The sequence below is a fragment of the Sinohyriopsis cumingii genome, chromosome 7 (genome assembly GCF_028554795.1).
Source record: "Sinohyriopsis cumingii isolate HCF-2022 chromosome 7, ASM2855479v2, whole genome shotgun sequence".
NCBI lineage: Eukaryota > Metazoa > Mollusca > Bivalvia > Unionida > Unionidae > Sinohyriopsis > Sinohyriopsis cumingii.
This window is the reverse complement of record NC_142967.1, coordinates 8,256,066-8,277,667: the sequence shown is the minus strand read 5'-3', so window position 1 is coordinate 8,277,667 and position 21,602 is coordinate 8,256,066. Positions and strand designations below refer to the sequence as shown.

Genomic DNA, 21,602 nt, shown 5'->3' with positions numbered 1-21,602 from the left:
CGATGCTGTCGTCTTCTTTAGGAATGCCTTCCACAAACACGATGGAATCGCCTTGACTTTCTCGCAAGAGGTTGTACGCCGATTGCCACTCTTTGTAACACCACACGATCCGTTGAGGTGGCCGATCGATCAAATGATGTTTATGTTCGATCAAACGTTTGACGAATTCGGTTTTGCCTGAACCGCTAGGTCCAGCAATGAGCATGTTAAAGGGATGGTGAAGATACAAAGCCTCCCAACTGGCACGATCTAAGTGTTCGTCGATGACTTTGACAGCAGAGGAAGAGGGAGCAAAGACAGCAGAGGTAGCCATTGTGTGAAAAAATGTCACTTGTGACACGAAAACAAAGAAGACAAGAGTTTATATACTTTTTCAGAACACGTTTATTGAATGTTTCAAACATGAATACGAAAGACAAAAATGCATAAAAGCCAAAGGCTTAAGTACAAGGATAAAAGGCACATGATAACCACGAACGTGGAATAAACACAAGTGTCTGTACAACCACATGTTTTGGGTAATGTTCTAACCAGTTCTATAGTAGGGGGTAAGGTCACACAAGTGTCCTCCCGAAAGGGTCTTTCAGTCCTGTCCACGACAATCCTGTCCTGGGTGACACCGTCTGGCACCGTCACTAACACGGGTTCAAAAGTAACTTTTTTCCTTGAACAACTCTCGTGCATACTGGGCCACTTCTTTGGTCCAAGCCTCAAAATCCCATTCTTTCCAGGCACGGACATCTGTCCAATGGGGATGTAAGTCACAAGCTACACACACATCGTCATACACGTCTTGGGTAGCTAAAAGTTGACGAATCTTTTTTTCCCGTTGAGGTCGAGAAGTATCCAGATGAAACCGCAAGGCTTTGAGCAAAAGGAGTTTTTCGTGACCATTTAAGGCCATGGGGGTATGGTAAGTACTGATCGTAAAGAGTCCACAAAGAATCGGCTGGTAAACGAAATCCCAGAAAACAAGTCACTAAGACACACACCACTTGTCGTCCAATTGAATGGATACAGTTCTTGTAATAATCGATGGTAATGATCCACGGTTTGAATATGGTCATTGAGTTCCTTCCACGGAATCTGTTGGATTACATGTGACATAAACCGTGGCATGGCAGCCTGTTTTTATATTCTCTTTTTTTCGGATGCAATACACGTACTTTCTAGCCAGAGATCTTCGTTCTCCAGTAGGGAATCTAAATCTTGGATACTGTAACCGAAACGTCAGAGTTCGTTTAGAAGTTTCCTCTTCCGCTAAGTAGATTCCACGTAACAAATGTTGGTAATCCTTTAACGTGTCTTCCTCAATGCGTTGCACTAGGTGAATCTCGAAGTAACCATAATTATGAACATGTCGATCATTGGCGACCTCAAAGTTTTGAACAATGTCTGACCATTGAAACAATTTCTGACGAATCAGTTCTCTTATACCATTCAGGTACCAGTGGTTAAAGATCTGGTGACGTAACAGATGCAATTGTTCTTTACGTTTGACTTGTATTTTCACCAGCTCTCGGTAAATCCTTTCTCTCAACTCCTCAGGCAAGCCCAAAATGTTCTCTTGTAAAGTATCCATAAGTATATACACTGTTTTTGGAATCGTTGGGTGGTGTCCAATAGCCTTGTTTAACTTTGTGCCTAATGTAATATCCACTCATAATCAGTCTTCTTGTACTTTGGAACAGAGCATAATTTAAAAACGGTTCAATCACTTCGAGTTTGCGTTTCACTTGTATTTTGATCAGTTCTCGGTAAATGCGTTCTCTCAACTCCACAGGCAAAGCACGAATGTTCTCTAGCAAAGTATCCATGAATAAATCCTCTTTGGTCTGACACAAGAAATGTACTGTTTGCACAAACATGGTTTTACTTCAGTGTCGAATTTAAATCGTTTAGTTACTAATTTACACATTACAATTCGTTCAGAAGTTTCCTCTTTCACTAAGTTGACATTGTGTTCAAGATGTTGGTAATTCGTTAACTCTTCCTCTGGAATTCGATGCAGTAAGTTTACACTGATGTAGGTAGAATCGTCCATAACAAACCAATCCTTTTTAAAACCAGAGGATCGTTCATCAATGTCTGTCCAATGGAACACTTTCAGTTGAATCAGTCCTTGTATAACCTTCAGGTACCAGTGGTTCAAACACCGGTGACGTAACGGATGCAATTGTTCTTTACGTTTCACTTGTATTTTGACCAGCTCTCGGCAAATGCGTTCTCTGAACTCCACAGGCAAAGCACAAATGTTCTCTTGTAAAGTATCCATGAACAGATGATGGTAAGAAGTTACTTCAATGTCTCGGTCCCACTAAGGGTAAGTAATGACAATTCGTTGACCATCGAGCATGTTCTAAGCAGGCCGAATCTTGCGGTTCCCAGTGGTGAAGTGACACATCGCAACTGAAGCACCTGACTTTATCTCCTTCGCCCAAGTAGAAAAATCCGGCTCTGGCTAATTCTTCGGGGGTCGGTCCTCCCAGATACTTAGGCCATTTTCCTTTGAACGATTGAAGACGATTTTCAAAGTCGCAGTATTCCGACACACGCACAGGGAACGAATATTCGTTTTTCACAGGTTCGTTTCGATGAGGGTTGGGTGACATGAACAGGAGTTTGCTCAGGGCTGGATGACATCCGTAGGGGGGTAGACGTGAAGGTGAACATTCCCCTTTAAAACTAAACCCAGTAAAATGTCCAAGAGGACAAGCGGCATCACTTTCGCATCCCACAGGTTTGACACGCACAGCATCACTTTCCATGATAGGGGTAGGGACACTAAAGTTCCCATGATGCTTTACGCCATCGCTCAGGTCACAAGGTACAGCATCGTACACATCGCAAGGCTCACAATCGCATTCCACTTCCGAAGCCTCACACTTGAATTGTGCCTTTCTAAACAACTTGTTCTATGTTTCTCTGAAAGTATTCATCTTGTTCGCTCGGTCTTGGTAGTCACAGTGAACTATCGATCTTGCCTAGGGTTCCTTTTTATATACAGACCAATACCGACGTGACCGTACGGCAACGTAAAGTGATTGGGAAGTCTCACTCGCTTCTGGTACACGATTTGATAGACTTTTTCTAAGGGTCGACTGACGACGTGGTGAGTGGGTAAACGTACAATCTTGGTCGGTTGATAGGTGGTCACTTTAAAGTGTCCATCCTCTCCCGATTGCAAGGCTTCTTTCAATACCCCAAAACTGACCACTCGACTGGTACGATAATTCAGAGTCAGTCCTTTTACTTTGCACGTCGTGTGCACTTCTCCTTGTTTGTCCCGGTATTCGTAGCCGTAATTTTTGGAGCCGCCACTGACGAAACTTAGAATCTTGTCGTCGGGATGCTCGTCTGTCCAGGCTCCTAAACGGTCTCCTTCGATGTCAGGGTGATGTTGAATCGGGTGATGGATGTAAATGCAACTGTCCGTGTCAAAGTACAGGACGCGTTCTTCTAAGAGTTCTAAAGCTTCGTACAATTTTAAGCGAGCATGAGCTGTCACGTAAGCCGCAATGATGACATTTCCAAAAGGGTCGTCTTGTACAAAGTCCAGATCTTTTTCGTAATTGACCAAGATCAAATCCTCGCGAACGACGTCCACGTGTTTCATGTATTTGGTTTTGTCGTGAATCATCTGGAAGTAGCGGGAAGGTTCTGTCAAATATTTCGTCTTGGGTAAACACGGTCGTTGTGCCATTTTACCCCACAAGCAATTTAACATCACTTTGGCAAACGACCGCCTGCCTTCGTTTTTCTCGATGTGGTCTAAAGTGATGCCTTCTTGTTCCCGGTATTTCTCTTTGAATTTTATTTGGTCTTCGGGAGTGTGACACTAGGAAGGATAGCCGCTGGCTTCTTGTTTCAGTTTCAAAAAGGCATCCACGTAGTCAGCGAAAATGCCTTTCTGAGTAGGGTCACCCTTGTGGTACTGTTGTGTCTTGGGAAAGTGGCAAATTTCGTACACTTCTAACAGTTGGTATCCCATGTCCAGAGCTTTGAACAATTCTACGCTGACCCAGGTTCCCGTCAAGGCCCATTCTTCCTGGGTGTGCTGACAAGGCTGATCTTGGTTGCACGTTTCGGCACAAGTACGGCACAAGGGAAACATCAGTTTGCCTTGACAATGGTGAGGTAAGACGGGATGGTATAGGTTCGTGGGAGGCAAAACTTTGCACTTGATCAAGCGTTCGTATTGTCGAATGTTTTTCAGGTCGATGTGTTCCGTCAGGAATTGTGGGTGCCCTACAGGAAAGCAACAATATTTGCGCACGTAGGGATACAGCGAACACACGTCCAAGTATTTGATTTCTTCTCCTTTCTCTTCGTCGGCTTGGTACAGCAAACAGGTGGCATTGGTCCTTCCTCCGTACAAACTATCCCTCGGGTTCAGCGGGTCCATGAACTGGTAACTTTCCACGAGGCGTTTAAACTCGGGATCGGTTTTCATACGGTGATAGTACTCGTGTTCCCACATTTCCACCACTTGGTATCCTTCCTGTTCCAACTTTAGGCATCGCTGACAAGTGTCCTGGTACAAGTCTTCCATGGTCCGTTGTAAAAACTGATTTTTAGTGTCACGGTCAGGGTAGCAGACGGGACATCCGTGAAATAAGCAACCGTTAAACTCGTACACGATCTTGGGGTTTTCTAAGTCCCAACCATCGACCGAGTACGTTCCGATGGTCTTTTCGCCCCCTCCGTTGCGGGCATGCTGAATCCACTTGTCTTCCTTGTCGCACAAGTAATGTAACCAACGTAGGGCTTTGACCGAGTATTGACGTTTGACAAAGTGGGTCGTTTGAGGGCTGATGACCGCCACGGCGTTTTCAGGCATGAATCGTTGTCGGTACACTAAGGAACACGCTTTGGCAATGGTGCAAGCTTCTTTCAAAGGATCGACCCCTCCGTGTTCCATGAACAGTTCTCGAAATTTTCCACAGCAACGTCGTAAAATGTCCACGTCAGAACGACAATACTTTAGCATTTCTTCCTGAAAGTCGAAAGGGTCCGAGGTGTGAGCCTGGTACCAAGCGTAGAAAGCTTCTCGTTGTTCGGTACGCATGTTGTCGGGGTCGTAATAGTGAGCCTCAGGTAAATGGGGTAGAACGGCGTGTTGATTGGCTTCCGTATTGAAAAAGTGTGGAAAGTACCCTTTAGCCATTTCTGTCATTCCAAACGTTTTAGGCATTCGACTCAAAGGCATGGCCAAATAGCTCATCGAATCTTTAAACTGTACTTGTCCCACTTGCAAGAAAATGATTTTGGCTCCGTTCAAAGTCATTTTAGGACGTTCGGTGCCATGTTCCGTATAGTATCTGAGAAGAAACTGTCCATCGTATCCGGAAAAATTGTAAGCCATCACCGTGGCATGACGATGACAATCTCGGTAACGTTCGATGTCCTCTTGGCTCCACGTCTTGTCGATGGGGTCTAAGACCCATTGGGCAAAATCGGCTAACGTGTTCGGTCCCCGAAAGATTTTTTCACCCCCTCCAGGAATTTTGCTGCAGTGAGGGCAATGACTGAAGATAGGTTCTTGTATGCACTTCTCGCACGCTCGATGAGCCACGCAGAAATTAGGAATGTGAATGCCAGTCTCTTGCATGCATTCGAAATCGAAAAAGATGAAATTGCCTTTCTTCTTGTGACCGTCCTCTTTCTCTGGTGGGGGTTGGTATTTTTGCACGTAGCATTGGTGTTCCAAGTCCACGATGTGGTGACAAATGTGACATTTTTTCTTTCCTGAACATACGTGTGCCTTGGTATTATTGGCACGTAGGCCTTGTCCACACGTAGAGCACAATCTCAGGAGTTGACAAGCACATTTCTTCTGTGAACCTTGTGTTTTCAGATGTTGTTGGTGACAGGCAGGGCTGACAAACGTGCGCAGACAAGTTGAACAAGGCAGTGATTCTTCGTTCAGACAGGGTGAAGAGGCCAAACATCCTGGACATTTCATTCCACAATACTTGTGTTGCTCTCGATTATTATAACCATAATCACATTTCTCACAATAATAGATATATCCCAGGAATGCAGTGAGACTGGTAATGGTATCGAAATGTTCATCGTGATAATAAAGGTGAATGTATTTTCCATCCTTAAAATCCTGGCCTCGAAACAATAGAGCCCCACGCACTTCTTGAGGGTGCACTTTCAAGGTGTAGCGTGGAGCTAGGACATCTTGCAATTTTTGCATCTCAGGAATGCCACAGGGTGTGTCTTTGGACAGGCCAGCTTGTTGCAACAGTTCTGCTTCGTTTCGTTGTTTGGCTCGATGGGAACGTTGAATAGTGTTCCAGGTTCTTTTCCATTCTACCGTGTCGTTCTTGTTGGCATAGGTTCGTCCCACCACGATGGCACCGGCTAAACACATCTGGTCATGAGGGTTGTTAATTCGGACGAGAGTCGTTTTGGTGTTGCGAAGGTCGTCCACCAATAAGACCTTTTTGCGTCCAGTTCCTTGAGGAGGAGAGACGTGGGTCATGTCCAGTGTGGCTTTTCCATCGGTGATGTCAAACTGATCATTGGATTGTTGCACCTGTTGTATCTTGTCCATGACTTTGGAAGGGGTCAGTTCTGCGGGTCTGCTAAACTCGATCCAAACAGGGGATTTCAAACCGTCGTGATGTATGGAAAGTCTCAAGCGATCGTCTTCTTTGGGTTGACATTGTCGCTTGAGTGCAGTGAGCAAAGAATCCCACACCCCAGTGATAAACACTTCTGCTTTCTCTAACGGCACTTCAGCCTTGAAATCTTTAAACTTCACCGTGTATTTGTAAGCCGTGGTTCTAAATTTTCTAGAGGAGCGCTTTTCCGTCTCTCGAATGGAATAGTATTTTCAGGGTTGACTAAGGGTGGCGAACTTGGTTTAGAGGTTTCAAATTCTGGTTCACTCATGTCCTCTTCAAAATCACTGGCATGAATTTGTGCCAAGATTTCAGCCCTGGTACGAGGCGATAGATCACGTTTCTGCCTCTTACTTTCTTCTTCTTCTTCTTCTTCTTCTTTCTTCTCGAATGAATAGGATCGTTTCATCTTGAGTGTAAAACGTCAAATGACTCAAGTTCAAACACCATAGACTAATTTATAGTCATGGCAGACCAGCGTATATAAAAAGGGTGCGTGTCTTGTCCTTTCACTATTCATTTCACTCTCAAGCCGAGCACAACGATGGAAGAGACTAACCAAATCGAACGTTTCGTCAGAGCTTTGCGAGGGGTCATTAGAAAATTCTCTTCAGACCAGCCGACGGACTACTCTCCTTCCTTTCGAGATAAAAGTCAAGATACTTGCTATATCTGTCAGAAGAAAGGGCATTGGTCTTCAGAGTGTCCAGACCGTCAAAAAAGAAAAACAGGGGTTAAAAGAGACAAAAGTCAAGATACCTGTTATTATTGTAAAGAAAAAGGACATTGGTCTCCAGATTGCCCAAAAAAGAAACAAGAGGAATCAGAAGAAAAGAGGAATTCTTCAGAAGAAGAGAGAGATTCTTCAGAGGAAGAGAGGGATTCTTCAGAGGAAGAAGAGAAAGAAAGAAGACAATTCTATTTACAAGAGGCAAAGAAACAGGAGAAGAAAAGAAGAAGGGAAGAAAATGAGAAGGAAGAAGAGGAAAAGAAGGTGACGGTGAAAAAATTCAAAAAACAGAGAGGCTAAACAAGGAGACAGAAGAAGTCAATGAACTTTAAATTAAAGTGTTATGTTGTGAATTGTGAATTGAATTGTAACAATGGATAAAAGAATAAATTAATGATACAAGGTAAGTGTCTTTGAGTTGTGATTTTAAAATAAGAAGCTACACTCACGCACTCATACACAGACACGTACTATAAGGGTAAAATGGGTGGGGTTTTTTGAGTTATTGGCAAATTGAAATTGTATTTCTTTTCGAGAGACGTGGGTGGCCCTGAAAAAGGCCTTTTTATTCTGGTGTAGGGGTGAGTTTAAGCAATCAGCTTTAACTGCCTTAAGCCTTTGCCACGGCCAAGGCCTACTTCTGGACTGCGTAATGTTGATGATGATTGGGTTGAAATCACTAAGGGTGGTACGGTAGGCTTAGTCACAGGGTTGACGTGTTTAGCTCGGGAAGGTCGTATTCTCTTCGGTCGTGATAAAGAAGTCTGATACATTTGTTTCAGACTTCTTAACTCCGCTAAAATGTCCAACAGTACCGTGACCGTTTGATTTTCACCCTCTTGTTTCTCTGCTGCTACTTCTTCTTGCTGTTGTTGCTGTTGTTTTTTTCTTACCTCTTCTTCTTGCTGCTGTTGCTGTAGGAGAAAAGCTTGTTCCGCTTCCTTTTGTCGTTGTATAAATTTCTCCAATTCTTCTTTCTGTCTCTGTCTAAAATTCTCCACTTGCGGTAATGAAGAAGGTAACGAAGGTTCCGGAACAAATTCTTGCGAAGAGAGAAAATCCACAAAATCCCAATTCACCTCTTCTGAAAGTAAGTCCGGGTTCCCTTGGGCAGTCTCCCCTGCTGGTGCAGCCCAATGGATCGTTTTCTGAATTTCCGTCATGTTGAATCACTGTCGCATAGATTGACTGCACACAAGCGCTAACGAATCTATATAGACCACGTGACGTCACAGACTGTTCTCTTCGGATTGGATGCGAGCTGACTGAATTTTGTAACGCGTGTTTGGATTGGTGAATGAACTCAATCCGTTTCAATCCTTCCTCTACCTATAAATAAGCGCAGTTCACTGCATTGATTCACCTGTTCTCGTCGCTTCAAGATGTGGACCACAGTTGAGTCATCCACCCTTGTGTCTTCCATGATGTTCAGGACGGACATGCTCATGTATGTCCGATCCAAGTGGACCGTTGTCCACAGGACAAACACCAGCCTGTGGATACGTAGGATCTACGTTGAAAGACAAGGATGCCTGAAAAGAGTGCTGATTTAAGAACCAACAGTGAGACGCAGCCTAAGAACAAGAAGAAGACCAATGCGGTGCCCTTTATGTTAATGGATACATTAACATAAACCCAAAGGCCCTTTTCAGGGCCAGCCATATTTCTCGAAAAGAGATAGCCTTTCAATTGCCTACCCCTTTTTTTAAAAAAAAATTTAAAAAAAAAAAAAAAATCCCCTTGTCCCTAAAACAAGCCCAAACTCTATTCCCATGTTAAATTCCCCTTGTACGTAGAGTGACCCACGATTTATTGCCATGTGAAATTCCCCTTGTACGTAGAGTGACCCACGATTTTTCGCCATGTTAAATTTCCATTGTACGTAGAGTGACCCAGGGTGTATGACAATGCTAATTCCCCTTGTACGTAGGGTGACCCCTATTACTACTCTCAGTACTGTGACGTCACCTGCCCCTAGTTGCTACAGTGTTACCAATCTCCACTACCGTGACGTCAAACGCTATCTTTCCCTTGTCCGTAAACAAACCCAATAGTCCCATGTTCCATTTCCCTTGTCGCTATACAGTCCCAGGGTGTATTTCAAAGTCTTGTCGCCATAGTGTCCCAAGGGGGTCTTGTAATGCTAATTCCCACTGTCGCTATAAATCTTGTCGCCATAGTGTCGGGGGGGGGGGGTCCGTAACGTTACTTCCCATTGCCGCTATAGTATCCCACCTCACTACTGAGGAGTTTGAAAGACTGAACAATAATTGGATGAAGATACAATACAAGTTTAGAGCGACTGAATGCCGGAGTCGGAAGGGAAGAAGAAAGGAATATTGGGAAAATTTAGGAGATGGATGAAAAAATGGAGAAAGTAGAAGAAGAAGAAGAAGAAGCCAAAGGCCCTTTTCAGGGCCCCTCATTTGCCTCGAAAAGAAATGACTTTCTTGCCTAACCCCCCAATTTTTTTAAATTCGACTGTGTATCCCTATCAAAAGTTTGACTTAATATTATACCTTTAAGGAATGCCAAATCATTTTCCCACGCTACCGCTCGACATAGCTCTGATCGCGCCAGCTTAATATGCAAGATCAAAGCGCTGAATGAAATACTACCTTCTCATTGGTCAACTGAAAATAAGTTATAAATAAATACAGGACGTCATTTTCTTTTAACCAATGAGAGGACAGTATTCCATTCAGCGGGATCTCACTGGAATATTAAGCGGGTGCGATCACGGCCATGTCAAACAGTAGCATGGGAAAATGATTTGGCATTCCTTAAAGATATTTTATTAAGTCAAACTTTTTCGGTACCAAATTTATTAAGCTACGCAAAGCGTAGCTTGAAATATCAGCGTTTATTCTTAAATAGGTCGCGCGAGCAAAGAGACAAGTGTCCTCCCTTGTAGTTATTATATAGTACATGTATGACATATCAATTGTAAGTAACGATACGAGCCCCAGTGGCACTGAGAACTTAAATTGGACCATCTTCGACCTTTCTTTTTAAGTAGAGAAAGAAACCGCAGATGTAATCATTCGGAAAAGCTCTGCTATTTCTGCGAGACAACTTCTCTCCATAGTCAAGAACACAGGAACTGTTGAAGTTTGAGTCTGCGCCATAGTCGCTAAATAAATAATTAAAAAAAACAGACACACACACACCGGAACTTGTGAAGTTTTGATTGACCTCGAAGCTAACTTGGTTCCCAGTCCCTATTTTGTAGCTACCGCCCATATTGGTCGCCATTGAGAACTATATTCTGAGGTACTGGGTCTGTATTCATACAACAACTTCGAGACTATTTCCCTATGTGACGTAAATGTCCGAGCGATGTTCCAATCGCCAGGCACTTAACAGTACTCACATCACATTCAGTTTCAATATAAAGAGTCAAATAATCAGTAAATTATACACACCTTCAATATTTAATAATCACGCCATTCATAAAATAACGTCGATGATGCAGTCCACTTTCTACTTTCTGTTGCAATTTTCTCCTTCCGAGTAATTTATGACGCCATACTTTCGTTTTATCTTGTACGTTCTTGAGGTATTCGACGTAATATCTTCCTTTGTCACTTGTATCTGTTTGCATTCTGTTAACAAGTGTTATTTGAAATGCACTTTATATGCAGCTATATTTCATCTTTTGGTCGAAACTGTTATCAGCTGGCTTTTGACATCGGTGACATTGCGCATACTAAAGAATAGATTTTTCTGGAATTTCAACGAAGTATTTTCAGGCTCAGTGTTTTCTGGATACTTTTTCGATATGGGTTTTCCCCACATGAATTGGATCTATCGTGTCCAAATGATCACACGTTTTATTCACAATTTACTGATCTATGGTGATTTGTAAAAACTAGTACATAAAGATCAGTATGGGTTGACGAAAAGTGACAACATGGCAAGTGAGACGGACTACAAATATAGTGGTGTAGAAGGAAAAATTCAGTTCAACTTAAGAACTTTGTTTGAGATCATCGTAAATCGAGTTGACTACCAGCATCTGATGGCTTCCTTACCATGTGACATGCTTTCTTTCGGTATTGATGATTCCTTCGTTATTATCGTCATCGTAGTCTTGTCATCGCCATCATCATCCTCAGCAGCAGCAAAAACAGCGACAAGGAGATGATGTTACCGCCTTTATTTATACGGGTATCCTATCTTTTGTGTGAGATACCAATATCAGTAAAGAAAGTGACTTCAGGTCCTTGTTGCAGCAGCAGCATCGATTTATCATCATCATCATCATCATCCCAGGGACAACCACAGACCAAGATAACAGATTGTTCTTCATCTCTTTTTATCACATGGAATAATGTCACAGTCTGATGGATCAAACCCCAAACCTCCAATATACCAATAAAGGGTTGGGGGCTGATTTATCAGACTGGTTATGCCAAAAAATACAAAGGTGCAGAAAACTATATCAGTCCTACCAAATATTAACCATTTCATATGCAGATGAATATACATAGCACAAAAGATCAAAGGAATGGCAAAAGCTTTCAGTTGTAAGATAGACTTGGTGCATAAATTTAAACCACACTGCTCATTATTTAGTGGTAGCATTACATGTATAGGTAGAAATAATGAGGTGATTTCTTTTTATGTATTATATGTTATTAAACCGCTCTGGTGGCCTAGTGGGTAGAGTGTCTGTCTTGGAAGCAGGAGGTCGTGGGTTCAATCCCCGGCTGAGTCATACCAAAGACTTACAAAAATGGTACTAACAGCTGCTTCACTTGGCGCTCAGCATTAAGAAGTTAATGTTAGGACTGGTTGGCCTGGTGTCAGGATAATGTGACTGGGTGGGACATCATGCTTCATGTATGTGGCATGATGCCTCAGTGCTAGACATCACTATAAACTGCCACACTGCAGACATCATAGCGATATGACTGGAAAATTGTTAAAGCTACGTTAAAAATCGAAATCGCACACGTTATTAACAAATATATGCTACTACTACTATTGTTAGTACTACTTTTACTAATAATATTGGGCCCTGAGTGGTCTAAAGCGCTGTCTGTTATGGATCACTGCCATTTCACCTCTGGCTGCGTGGGTTCGAGTCTCAGATTCGGTTAATGTGGGTATGTGAGAAAGCTTGCCAGTAGCTTCTCATGGGTTGGTGGTTCTTTCCTGGGTTTTCCCGGGTTCTTCCTCCACCATTAATACTGGTCGCCATGAATAGCCTTTAGTGTGCTGAAAAATGGCGTTAAACCCTACAACGACAACAATAACAACAACAATTACTACTATTAGTACTGTTACTACTAATAGCACTACTGCTACAAGTATCAATCATAAATGATGAAAGATGTATTAAAATGGAGGGAAAAAGTTTTTTCCTTAGTAAAAAACGTCAGAAAAAATAAAAATGTTAATTTTAATAGACGTTTTAGAAGATGCATAATGTTTTGCATCACAGCACTGTTATCTATGACCAGTAACTTTTACCTTAGATATAGATAAGTACAGCTGGAACTTATGGTCTGAGTGCACCTCGTTTGATCCAAGGTGTTTGAAAAGAGAACTGCTTTTTAGTAGGGAACAGGTAATATCATGGAGCTCAGTGAAATTTCGATCCCCCCATAATTTGCCCCAGATTTGGCTTTAATCTTAGAAAATTTCCTCCAGTATTTAATTTGGGTTATTTTTATTATTTATTTTTATTATTTATTTTAGGTTATTATTTCATACACTTTAAAAAATGTACATAATTAAGTCCCATTAAATATATTGCTGTTGTTTTTTGACACTGGTCATGCACACACCACACACAACCACGGTAGGTTGCAATAATGGCTTCGTATTATGAAGTAAGGTTAATGAAGGAAAATTTTGATTTAATTAGCTTGAGAAACCAGATGAAGATGCAGTCACAAAGATGCATATCCACACTCTTCAGGAACATTATTTACTCCGTGTAGTACGTCTACATGAAGCAACTGTGCAGCCTACCAAATTTCAGTAAATTCCTCTGTAGTCTAATGAAGTCATAATGGTCTTCAACCTGAGCTGATATTTTTTCAAGACACATTGTTTTTTAGATACTTCAAGAAATATTTTAAAACAAGTTCACAGATAAATGTAAATTCCTATTTTCTATCTTACCAATCACTGATTTTAACTAAACTTCATTAAAATCGTTTCAGATGTTTAAAAGTCGTGACAGCCACCTGATTTTGCATAACACCTGGGATCATTTTGGATTTTTTCAAGAAATCAGCCAAAAAGCTTGTAGTAACCACTTGTAATGCAACATTTCAGTAAAATCCTTCAAGCAGCATGGGAGAAAAAGTAATGACAAGATTCTTCGTGAAATTCTGCTTTTCGGATACTCCATATTTAATTAATTTTTCACAATTCTATAAAAATAAGATGGAGGAAACGAAAATCTTATGCAAAAATTGATTACTGGTTAACTTCTTTGAGAAAGTTTTCTGAACATATCTTTGCCATAAGCACCATACTAATTTTTCTTCTGAAAGACCATCTGTACTTCAGAGAATTTAAATGGTAGAAAATTACAAATTGAATTGACTTCCACAAAACTGTACTTGTTCATACATCGATTCATTGGGTTTACCTACATGCATGACTGATGTATTTTAATAAAATGATGGTGCTCTTCATGATTAAATATGCATGGAAATTTTAAAATCTCCAAAGCATGTACAGTACTATTGAAGAATTTAAATTTAGCCTTCAGTATTCTGGTGCTTTGATTGTGAATTTATTTCCATACCAGATTATGTTAAAGAGAGTTGAAGTATTATTTCCTGTTTGTTTTTTTTTGTTTTTGATTGGATAAATATAACTCTTTGGTCTTAAACTAAGTAACAGAAAAGAGTGAAAACCAACAAGTTTTGTAAAATTCAACAAAAACTGTATTTCTCAAGAATACAAAGTGAAAATTAAAAAAAAAAACATTGTGAATTAAATCCTAAATTGTCCAAAAATTTGTATCACTAGTCCTCATAAATTTTTAATTAAATTCCAGTGATTTTCAAAAACAGCTTCAAATCTGAATGTGCTGATGTGCTTGTAGTGGCCTGTGATGTGGAGATGTGCCAGCAGTCTTTTGATGAATCACAGTAATGTAATCGATGTTCTTGTTTTCAATCGCCATAATTCCAAATTAATATTCCAGTCCAAGAACATTACAGAGGAGCACTTTGTATTCCTAGTGAATAATAATTTGAACAAATACTTCCACCCATATGAAATACTAAACACAACAATAAGACTGATTCTGCATCAGATGTTAAATGCAAAAATGAGTACTTTTAAAGTAAACAAGATTATAAACCTCTCTGCCTGACCTAGGTTGCAATTACTATTTTCTGGAAATACTCTGTTGCTTAATGGAATTTTCCTGTCTAGAACATTTCAAGTTGTTAACAAGATAAAATTTGTTACCAAAATTATAAATAATGAAGAATTTGGTAAACGTCAGGTAGACCAGGTTATTCTATGAGGGATTTCCAATGTCCCAGACTCAGGCTAAGATAAACATGGTGACATTATTAATGATCAGAATACTAAATCCACAATCATAGGAAAAAAATATTAGCTATGTATTCTGTTGTTACTGGTCAAAAATAAGAAGAACTACAATTACACATATATAATCATGAGGGAAAAAAACTACCTAACAATACAAATTAAATATACATGACATATGTACAGAGGGTCAGCCTTTGAAGTAGTTGTGTTCCTCGTTGTTTAAATGTTGAAAGTTTGATCTTTGTATTGCTGCAAAGGGTCATGTGACTGGCTTGGCCAATGCAGATATGTGAGAAGGCTTGCCAGTAGCTTCCAATGGGTTGGTGGTTCTTCCCGGGGTTTTCCCATGTTCTTCCTTCACTAGTTTTACTGGCATTATGTATAGCCTATTATGTGCTGAAAATGGTGTTAAATCATCAACAACAACAACAAAGGGTCACACTTACTGAAAAGTTAATAGAATTACTCTTAGCATGGCACATAATCTGAGTATAAGCTTTCACTATAGATACAGATGTATGTCAGCTACATTGACTGGTACACGTATATAAATATTAAAATTTTTGTTAGGGAATTGATGGTTGAAACATTTTATGTCATTGATTGTACATGTACCAATAGTTTGCACATATGTTTATCATGAGTATTTGCTTATATTATTTCAGTTATATTAGCATAATTGAGCAAGGGAGATTAGTTATTACAATTGATTTATCCTCATTAAACAAAGAATTATTATTACTACTACTACTACCACTATTATTATTATTATTACTTCTACTACTACTACTCATGTATACCAGCTACTCACAAATTCCATCAGATCCTTTGTGTGGCATAGGAGAAGCTTCATTCTACTACATGACTTAACAAAAAAAGTGAGGCAAAGCAAAGAAAGTATAACTTTTTTCTCATCAACATCAGCCACTGGTTTAACTGTTTAAGTTTGAAATAAAATCCTTAAAGCAGTTTAGAAGAGAAGCAATAACAAGCGTCTTCCCATAACTTGAATTGTTCAGAATATAGCCTTCTTTTTTTTATTTTTTTGAAAGAAAATTACCCAAAATGAAGAATAGAAAAATCTTGTTGCATGTAAATATCAATATTTTATTTGTAATAAAGAGTTTCAAGAAGGCCTTTGAGCAGCTTATCGTGACATGCAGTGATGAGCTTTGTTACAGACAGACACAAAATCCCGGATCTTTCTATGTGTGGAAATCAAAATTCTTATTACCAATGCATGCAAGTTTCTTTAAAATTGTATAAATCATAAATTAATACTGATAAAAATTTCAAAACTTTCAGCAGCTTTGGTGGGTATGTTAATTTACATCTTCAACAATGCAGATTTGTTTGGTAAATTCTAGATTTGTAATTTTCGTATGAAAATTTACCATTCATTATATGTGAGATCTGCTTTTAAAGAATATTTGTTGCTTCATAGCTTGATTTTACTGTGCTGAATACTCCATTTAAGAAGGAGTATAAATAAAAACATTTTGTTCTTTTACTTCAGTTCAATTGAAGGAAATACAAAACATAAAACAAAAAGATGGCCCAACAGCAGCAACAAAGAGGATTCTTGAAATAGTGCAGGCGTCTGAGAAGCCTGGAAAATATCAGGCACTTGTTGATGCTTTAAAGAGAGGTATGTGTTGGGTAAAGGAACTGATTTTTACAGACAGTATAATTTTGTTTGTTATCATGTTGCTTCCTTTGTTGCTGTACTTGCTAGTTTACTGCAGTGAAATGTGTCATAGTCAGTAAGGTATAATACCAGCCATACAGGGTGTATTCCGGATATATTATTTAATTTTTAGTCAGTTAAAAAACATTGTGTGGTGATGTTTTTGGTGGAAAAAAGCTGTGGAATCTGCAAATTACTAGACAATATTTTTGAAATGTATTTGGCAGCACAGAGCTGTGGAATTAGCAAATTACCAGACAGTATTCTTGAAATGTATTTAATACTTTTACTGTAGCTCATGTTTGTCAATGTTCAGTATCTAAACATTGTGCTATTAACTTTTGTCATCAAACTATTGATGTTTTCTGTGAGCAGGTGCATCATGTACTTGTGTGTGCCAACATTTATCACAATCCAGAGTTCATTTTAGGAAGTGCCATTGTGTCACTTTCCCTTAGTTTTCATCTTTGATGCAAGAAAGTTACTCAATGGCATCCACAGGATGCACAAAAAGACCTAAGAAAATAAAAAGATTGTAATGTTTGATTGGCAGACAGAAATATCTTGCTGACATTTATTAGCTTGCATACCAGTTGAGAACACAGGGTTCATTATCATGGATAGAAAATATTCTAGGAAGTAAAGTTGAAATGTTCAGCAAAAACACTTGTGCAGTTTTAACCACTGAGCATTGATCTTTGACAGTATTGTCCAGTTGGCTTGTTCCATATTGTCTGTAAAGGCACTGCGCCAAGTCTAATTTTAAACAAAATAGAATCCATCTTCACTAAGTTGTTGAGTTCAAGACTCGGGACCAGAGAGGTGTGGGTTCACTTCCTGCCTAGACCAGGTCAGGTAGTTCAGCATGCTGTATCCCAAGACAAGGCACTACACCCCAGTTCTCTTGGTACATTGTAATTCCTCACATGTTGCTGTTCTGTTAATCACCAAAATTAAATGACTCATTACAAAGTACATAAATAAATAGGAGACAGGGCCATTTTTAAATTTAGATGATTGCAACAGAAATACAAGTAACTTTGGATGAAATATAAATGTGTGACAGAGACTGAGTTTGTTACATTTTATCATTTCAACTGGTGCAACAGGCAAAGCAAAATTGTGTCAAGAAAGTTATGCTTCAGGTGTAAGTGTATACATATGTCTGTTAGCACAAGTTTTTTATCGCTGTTCCTCATAAACTGTTTGAAGGATTACCATGAAACTTTACACACATTTATCCAAAGGTCTGGTTTGTCCTAAATGAAAATGGTGCTGCTGAGACATGATGACCATCTTGGAAATCTTCAGTGGAAAACCAGAAGACTACTTTTGATGTGTAGTTGGTTCTAAATGAAAGCTGAACCACTTGGACAGCCACTGTAGCTGATGCAGCAGCATCTTGAAAATCTTGTTACTGCTACTCCACGTGAATGAATGGTCATGTCAAATGAGGGCATCAGAAGATTTTCATGATGTCCAGTTGGTCTTTATTAAGTTAAAATGGTGCCGATCTGACATCCAATATGACCACCATAGCAGCTTGAAAATATCACTACTGCTCCTGTACGATTGGGCTTTTCAGCAGAAGACTTTGTCTGATGTTTAGGTGGTCCTAAATGAAATAGTGCCAATCAGAACTCCAATATGGCTGACGTAGTGATCATCTTCTTGAAAATCTTGTTATTGGTGGTGCTCTACAGTTTCGCATTTGGCATAGGGTTAGAATTTAAAGAAAAAGATATTCCCTGCTTTCCTCACTGGTTATACTGGCTATTTAAAAAAGACCTTGTATATCTTAGGTATAAGTCAAAGAATCTTTACTTCCCTTTATTTTGATGTATGATTGATGGGTGTAATATAGATTATAGAGTATACAGCTTGGCCTTACTCCAGATGTGCACCTTTCAAAAAAGTGCTAGCTCCACTTGGTCATTTTCACTTCCTGAACTTCAGAGGTAAATTGTATAAAAAGAAGCTGATAACTTTTTTTACATTTTATATATTTGGTAATTCATTCATTGCACTTTCAGAAACTAGTATTGTCTAGTCTGGCAAAATTCATTTTCTCTATTTTAATAGCTGCTATGCATAGTGTACTTTAGACTAATTCAGGCTGATTTTTTAGCACAAGGGAGCAGTCATTTTAGTTAGCAGTGTGCTTAGATCATGTACAGTTTCCAAAAGTACAATATCCAAAGAAATATCATCCACATTACATTAATGTAGCATAGAGGTATGCCAACATTCTCTCCATTGTGCTTGTTTTAAATGCAAACTTCACCTTACATACGTGACTCTCTCAAAAGTACATACTAACTGGTGAGCGCCCCCCATTGCTATTTTCCTAATGGATGGCCATATAAAAATGGGGTTTTCAATGACAGACTTCTTATGATGTTTACTGAAAATGGAGCATATCTTACATTCATTTTGGCCGTCACAGCATCTGTCTTGAAAATCATGTCATAATCACTCCACCTTAATGAAAAGTTAATTCGATATGCATTTTCAGCAGAAGAATTTTTTTGATATCTGGTTGCTTCTTTATTGAAATGGTAGTGATCTGACTTCCAGTATAACCACCAAGGTGACCACTTTTACAATCTAGCTGTTGTTATTCCTCCTAGATAAATAGTGATATCACTACCAAAGACTTATGATGTTTCCTTGGTCCAACATGAAAATGGTGCCAATCTGACATCAGTATGGCCACCACAGCAGCCATTTTGAAAATCATATCACTACTCGTCTTGAATGAATGGTCATATTCACATGGCATTTTCAATAAATGTACATCTAATAATGTCTATTATCCCCTAAAGGAAAATGGGGCCAATCTTACATTCAATATGACTACCACAGTGGCTACATTGAAGCTCTCTGTTATTACTCAGAAATATCACAAATGGTTTTAGCATCAGCACTTACAAAGAAGTGGTCTTGAATTCCTGGAATTTCTTTTCTGCCAGTATAACATCTGTCCTTTAGAGGGAGTGTATTCAATATGTATATCTATGTTGTTAATGCATTCAATGATAGAAGGAATGTATTTAATAGTTCATCATTTGTATATCTTTGTTGTACAATAAATGATAAATATGCAATATATGTTGCAGTATAAATTAAGTATAATTGTTACCATGGAAATAAATTGCCTGATAATATGTACAATTTAATGTTTGTAAATATGAAAAATAGTTGCTGATTTAAAAACTTTAAAATGTTTTCTTTTTTCATTATTGGAAAAAAGTTTTGAAAACTTGGACATGCTAAGTCTCAATGATATAGAATGGAAATATGAGCTGGAGCTATTTCATGTTCAGAACATTTTGATAATACAGTGTAATGGCCCAAATGAAAATTTTAACTTGGATGAAAAGTGACAAATTGAATAATTATTAGATCTTAATATCAATAAAATTTGGCGTGCATACTGGCATTCAGACTATAATATCATATAAAAATTCTCTTAAATCTAACCCCATTTGGAGAGAAGTTATAGAAAATTAATGTTTTAAAATCTGAGCTTGAATTCAGTTTCATTGTCATTACAGATTTGTGAAATGGGGTCAGAATTTTGAATCATGGGCAAGAATGAAGTCAGTGTCATGAAAAATATCAATCATTTCTACATGTGACTGTAAACAACTTGAATTCATGTTTCAATCATACAGCATTTTATAATGATTATATCTTGTTCTGTTTCATTTTCAGACTACCTGATTCTGTCTAAAGCTCTTACAGGCCATCCTCTACCAGATGACTCAATTCAACAAAACATAATTAAAGTTTTCTCCAGTTACATAACTGAGCAAATGTCAACTAGTCAGTTACTGCCATATTTGATAAGGAGTAGTGTGATTGTACAACTTGAAAAGGAAATGGTGGAGGCTGAGCTAAGGAATTATGGGAACATAAGGGGAGCTCAACTCTTGTTACTTCACCTACCTGCTCATGTTGAAAACTGGTACACAGAATTTTTGAAGGCACTGTGTGACAGTGACCAGAAAGATTTGGCAGAATTTATTGATGAATCTTTTACTCAAAGTAAGTAAAAGCATTTAGGATTTGTAAAAGAAATTATTATCTACAGGTAAATTATGAGAAAATTACAAAATGTTCAATTACAGACAATTACATAAGTTGACTATTTTCTATGGGAAGGATTAAAAAGTAAACTGCCTTCATCTAGCCATTGGTAAAATTGCCATACAAATTAACTCTGCCATTAGCTAATTAAAAACTGCTGGTTTGATGCATTCCATTGAAAATCCATAAATGTTGACGGTCTTAACAATGTGACTTTTTGGGCTGCCTATCCCCTATCCACAAAAAGGTATTGGTGGCTAATGACCCCCCAAAAATGTCCAAGCTATCTGAGACTCTGACCCTGATCAGTGCATTATTATTACATTCAGCTGGTAAAATCTATTGATTATGACCTGATTGATCTTTATGAAGTAAAACAGTACAAGACAAATCAGGATTCCCTGGATTGATTAGTTTTCCACAGAAGATACTGCACTGAAATAATTAAACATAAAGAAACTCTCAGCTTACTGTAGCTCCAGTGATTTGCTTGTATTTATGTCTGGTGTTAAATAAGAGTAATTTAATATAAATTAAAATATAAATTAGTCTTCTAATTATCAAAATTTAAAATGGCAGTTCATCTCCTCAAAACATTTTATGGTCAAAAAAATGAACAGTTAATATGTTTTTGAAAAATAACCTGTGTTTACAATAAATAATCATGTATACATTGGAACAAAATATAATGCTTTGATCTTTTTTATAAGAGTCAAGAATAAGAAATACAAGAAGTTTTATTTAACATCGGTAGATTGGCAGACATAAAGTTACTCTGGATGAACTGTTATTACAAACAGGACAGTATTTGGATTTTAATGTAATTGATTTGTCAGAAGTACTCCATAATTATGAGTACTTTTTAAAAAATATGAGTACTAATACTCCTAATTAGGAAAGCTAGTGGTATGTGTATTCATACTCTTAA

The 21,602-nt window shown here is 38.7% G+C and overlaps 1 protein-coding gene across 1 annotated transcript in view; it reads left to right on the top strand.

The window, feature by feature from the left end:
• The first annotated feature begins 10,902 nt into the window (after positions 1–10,902).
• The window catches only part of LOC149794707 (ATP-dependent RNA helicase DHX58-like), a 122,404-nt gene continuing 111,704 nt past the window's right edge, over positions 10,903–21,602 (top strand). Inside the window, exons 1-3 of the mRNA XM_089964318.1 lie at positions 10,903–11,420; positions 16,412–16,543; positions 20,300–20,632. Of these exons, the coding sequence (XP_089820444.1) occupies positions 11,279–11,420; positions 16,412–16,543; positions 20,300–20,632 (607 nt within the window). The 5' untranslated portion in view covers positions 10,903–11,278. The remainder of the gene's footprint in view (positions 11,421–16,411; positions 16,544–20,299; positions 20,633–21,602) is intronic.